This window comes from Camelina sativa, chromosome 7 (genome assembly GCF_030686135.1).
Source record: "Camelina sativa cultivar CO46 ecotype springtype chromosome 7, ASM3068613v1".
NCBI classification, from domain to species: Eukaryota; Viridiplantae; Streptophyta; class Magnoliopsida; order Brassicales; family Brassicaceae; genus Camelina; species Camelina sativa.
The window spans coordinates 4,596,069-4,601,052 of NC_141886.1; the positions used below are offsets into that span (position 1 = coordinate 4,596,069).

Sequence of the window (4,984 nt, forward strand, 5' to 3'; positions counted from 1 at the left end):
TTTAAGCCTCAACCTACTTCTCGAACCATTTCTTGAACCTTGCCTTCATTCTCGCCTCTGGGTCCCAAGTCTGCTCCTTCACTCCATCAAAGTCCTATAGGATTCTCATAAAAGGAATCTTCTTCCGCCGAAATTCCTTGACTCTCCTCTCGAGAACCCTCTTTGGCCTCGCCTCCAAAGTCATGTTGGGCTGAATATCCTCAGGAATCTTAGCCAACAATTGATCATCCTTGTGAAAACACTTCCTCAGCATCGACACATGGAACACCTTGTAGATCGCGCGCATAACACCAGACAATTCCAGCCTATATGCAATAGGTCCCACCCTCTCAACCACTCTGAACAGGTCCATGTACCTCAGACTCAACTTAGTCTCTGACAATGACCTGTTCGGACTCCGCAACATGGCCATCTTGGGGTATACTCTGTTACCCACTTGAAACTCAAGATCTTTCCTCCTCCTATTAGCATAGCTCCTCTGCCGAAGCTGAACCGAAAACTTCTCTGAGGTCTCCTGAACAATGTCTACACCATATATGCTCCTCTCCCCCACCTGATTCCAGCATAACGGTGTACGACATAGTCTCATGTAAAACCCCTTATAAGGAGTCACCTCAATACTCGTCTGGCAACTATTGTTGTAAGCAAACTCCACCAAGCTCAAGTGATCTGCCTAATGGCCACCTGAATCCAGCACACACATCCTCAACAAATCCTCCAAAGTCTGGATAATCCTCTTCGACTTACCATTCGTCTGAGAATGATAAGTTGTACTTATATGCACCTTCGTGCCCATCTCTGGCTGAAACGCCCACCAGAACACAGAAGCGAACTTGGAATCTCTGTCAGACATGATACTCGCAGGCACACCATGCAATTTGACTATCTCTCTCACATACTTTATAGCAAAAACCGCTGCTCCATCGGTTTTTTTTATGGCCAGAAAGTATGCAGACTTAGTCAATCGGTCCACAATGACCTAAATTGCATCAACCGTCCACAACACTAGCAACCCTACTACACAGTCCATCGTGATCATATCCCACTTCCACTCTGGAATGGGTAAACTCTACAATAAATCACCTGGAACCTGATGCTCAGCCTTCACTTGCTGGTAAGTGTTGCACTTCACAACCTAGTCGGCTACATCCTTCTTCATCCTGACCTAGTGATAATACTGTTGAGGTCACGGTACATCTTCGTCGCTCCTGGATGAATAGAGAACTTACTCTAGTGAGCCTCTCTCAGTATCTCCTACCTCAGACTCTCATCCATGGGTACACAAATCCGACCATGCACAAGGATAGTCCCATTAGCAGAGACTTGATACTTTGAACCCTCGGCCTTAGAGGCATTCACCATCTCCATATCACTCTCATGAGCTAACCGCACACTGCTTAACAAGTCCGTTCGCTCAGCTGCCTCTAATCCCAAAGGATCCTGTGAGATAGCACACAACCTCAATGCACTAATCTCACCAACTAACGCCTCCATGTCATGCTCCTGAGCTGAAGGCGCCCCTTCCGACTCAAAGCATATTCAACCAGGTTAGCTTTACCAGGTTGGTAAGCTATCTCCAGATCATAATCTGCTATCAACTCCATCCAACGTCTCTGCCTCAAATTCAGATCAAGCTGAGTGAAGATGTACTTCAAGCTCTTATGATCTGTAAACACCTAAACCTTTCCGCCATAAAAATAGGATCTCCAAATCTTCAAGGCGAAAACCACTGCCGCCATCTCCAAATCATGGGTAGGATAACTGGCCTCATGCTTCTGTAACTACCGCGAATCATAGGCAATAACCTTCCCATGCTGCATTAGCACACATCCCAAACTTCCCATGCTGCATTAGCACACATCCCAAACTTACTCCGGAAGCATCTGTATACATAACGTAAAGAGGCCATTGCTATGACCTTCACTGGGAGAGAAGAAGAGTACAAAGATTCATTAATTGATAAGCGATGGGATTGTTAACTCCATCATCCTTTGCATGATGCTGGCTACTATTTGAACCTAGATTTTCATTACAACAAAGAGTCTGGGGTGCATTGTGAAGAGATTGAAAAAGGTTTCTACAACACTAACTAAAGGTTAATTCCTTTACTTTCAACTCATAATAAGATAACTGACGAGCTGGTGCAGTTTCAAAGTGCTTCTGGACTCTTTGGGATTCCCATGGCAATAAGATAGAGGACAACAAAATCACCATCTGGGTGGTGGTTTTCTTGAAACGACCCAGCCCATTTTTTTTGTTTTTAATACAATATTAAACTATTGATCTCATACTCACTAACAACCTAACCCCAATCTATACAACAGTGAAAATAACCAACAACATCAACCAGCAATTAATCAAAAATAAACCAATAGCAACTAATCCAATAATCATTCCAACATAAACTAGTATAAATCATCTAACAAGTCATTAAATATTAAACCAGCAACATTCTAACAACTCAACTCTAGCAACCTAATAGAACCCAGACATCAAACAATCGAGTCACTAGAACATTCTCTTCTTCATTGCCTTGATTCCAAGATCACATTTTGTCTTTATCTGCATCACAAACAACAATTGAGACACATTGGTATTATCACAAATACTCAGTGAGGCAATCCTCCCATCTACTGGACAATACACACAGACAACCGAGAATCCCATGCTCAGCAAATAACAAACAACAAATCAAACCAGGAAAAGAAAGTATCAGCCGTCTGCTGAAGGGTTGGTGTCAACCAACACTGGCCACTAGATGACGACCGACACCTTCCTGGTGTCCACCGGCACCCCTCCTTGACCCAAAAACCCTAGAAGTGTTGACCGACACCTCCACCTGGTGTTGACCGACACCTCCACCTGGTGTCAACCGACACATGCCCACGTCCTCGCGTTGTCAACTCCTTGGTGTCGACCGACACCCACCCTGCAGACAAATTCTCCTCGAAGCTGCGAGTCTGCTCTCCACCTTCCACCACGAATGCGGCCAAGGCTCACCCAAAAGCCCCAAAAGATCATAGGAACCACGAATCAACCACGAACATGCAAGGAATCAAGCAAAAACAAACATAAAACATAGAAACAGAGGAATCTCAGGCTTAGATCAGCCATGGTCATGCACTCGCCTCTTTAGCAGGAAGATTCTGACTAAAACCGACGAACATAGTCTCCTAACATGCTTCCAACAAGTTCCTAGCTCCAGATCCCCACTTCACACGAACAGATCTCTCATATAAGGCCAAGAAGTCTCCAAAAACTCGCAAGAATGAGCGGTCAAAGAACTCGCAACCTTGACTTCCAGCTTAGATACCTCGGTTTAAGGTTTCCCAAACCCAACCGATTTAGTTTGACGATTCAAAACTAAACTGGCCAAACCGAAAATAGGGGTCTCTGTAACGCCCCGACCGCCACCTCTCAGTGGGCCCCATGTCCAATCCTAGTCCTTGGGCCCATCTTCCTTAATGGGCCTCACGTCCTTTCACTAGGCCCGTGAGCCCATCCATATCCGACAATCGGTTTGCTACGTCCTAGAAGCTTTAAAGACTTGTTACCGTCCCTACAAATCACAACATGATATTGTCTTGTGTTTTATCCTCACTCGCACAGTTCTGACAGTCACTTCCCGGAAGGTCACCCATCCTAAGACTACTCCAGCTCAAGCATGCTTAACTCTGGAGTTCTCTCAGGACCCTTGACCGAAAAGATAAGTGCACTTTGGTGATAAAGGTGCCAAATCAATTTTTTTAAATCTCTCCGCAAGTCTCGGAAACAGGGGTGTCACAGTGTCACCTCACACCCTCCTTGGTGTCGATCGACACTCATCTCAGAACTCCAAAAATTGGTTTGTGGATATTACAATTCTTATTGAGGATCTACACAAACACTTATAGACTTTTTCATAAGGGTTCTTAGTCTCAAGTGTAGTGCCACTGATTGTGAGAGAAACTGGAGCATGTTTCAACATCTCCATACCAAGAAAAGGAGTCGATTGGCTCAACAACATTTGAATGATATGGTGTTTGTTAAATACAATCGCGTTTTACAATGCTACTACAAGGGGAAACACACCATTGATCCCATCATCCTATAAGATATTAATGACTGTAGTGAATGGCTGGTAGGAAGAATAGATGAGCAGTCTACTGATGAGTATAATGATCTAGTGTATGATGATGGTGATTTAACATGGGAGGCGGTAAGCACATCATCTAGAGCTAATGAACCTAACTACAATACTAGAGCCCAAAAAGCATCAGGATCAACAAAGTCTTCAAGAGCTGAGAAAGGGAAGAATACAACATCATGATCCACTCCAACTCCAAGGGCTGAAAGGCCATCTCCAACTCCGATGACTTTAACTGATGAAGATGATGAGGATGAAGCTGAAGAAGATTTCACGGGAGGAGATGAGGATACTGAAGTATGTATGGAAGATGGTGAGTATGATGATGATGAGACGGATTTTTAGGCTTTGTTTTTAAGTTTTAAACTTTGGTTGGATTTGCTTCTACTTTGTTTTCATTTCTATGTTTCATACTCATGATTGGCTTTGGCTTTTTCTTTGCTTTCATTTCTCTGTTATAACTATTATTGGATTGTCTTTTTATATGTTTCAATTTCAAATGATAATCTATTGGTTTGAGACTCACAGATTGTGCTTACATGGTAAGGAATCAATTATTTATGACTGACCTTATGTTTGTTTGTGTAGTAGCGCCTTAGACACCAAAGCTGCGGCGCGAATTGCGGCACGAATTGCGCCTAGGCGCAGGGCGCCAAACCAACCCTTTGTCGCCTCACCTTGCCTCTCGCCATTTAAACATAGATTGGTACTTACTTGCACCACCATAGCTCACTTGTGCCTTAGAGCTTGACCAATCTTCGTCCTGACAGGATCTCCAATGCGCACTTGTGTGCAGATCCGAAATCACTCCAAAAGAACGTTATGGTTTGGACCCTTTCAAAAATCTCAAACCAGCCA

The 4,984-nt window shown here is 43.9% G+C and overlaps 1 protein-coding gene across 1 annotated transcript; it reads right to left on the bottom strand.

Moving 5' to 3' along the window:
- Nucleotides 1–673: 673 nt before the first annotated feature.
- LOC147940856 (uncharacterized) lies at nucleotides 674–1,893 on the bottom strand. Its single transcript, XM_087458295.1, has 4 exons — nucleotides 1,806–1,893; nucleotides 1,545–1,666; nucleotides 1,282–1,440; nucleotides 674–979 (listed from the first exon to the last, which is right to left on the bottom strand). The coding sequence occupies exons 1-4, from the start codon at nucleotides 1,891–1,893 to the stop codon at nucleotides 674–676; spliced, it is 675 nt and encodes a 224-aa protein (XP_087314421.1).
- Nucleotides 1,894–4,984: the final 3,091 nt, after the last annotated feature.

Excerpts from the sequence above, each read along its gene's own strand:
- LOC147940856 (XM_087458295.1), bottom strand. The coding sequence starts at position 1,893 with ATGTATACAGATGCTTCCGGAGTAAGTTTGGGATGTGTGCTAATGCAG. Across the intron at positions 1,667-1,805 it reads TGCTAATGCAGCATGGGAAG|ATCATAAGAGCTTGAAGTAC; the intron begins GTTATTGCCTAT and ends AGGTGTTTACAG. Across the intron at positions 980-1,281 it reads TTGTGCATGGTCGGATTTGT|GTCATTGTGGACCGATTGAC; the intron begins GTACCCATGGAT and ends GATGCAATTTAG.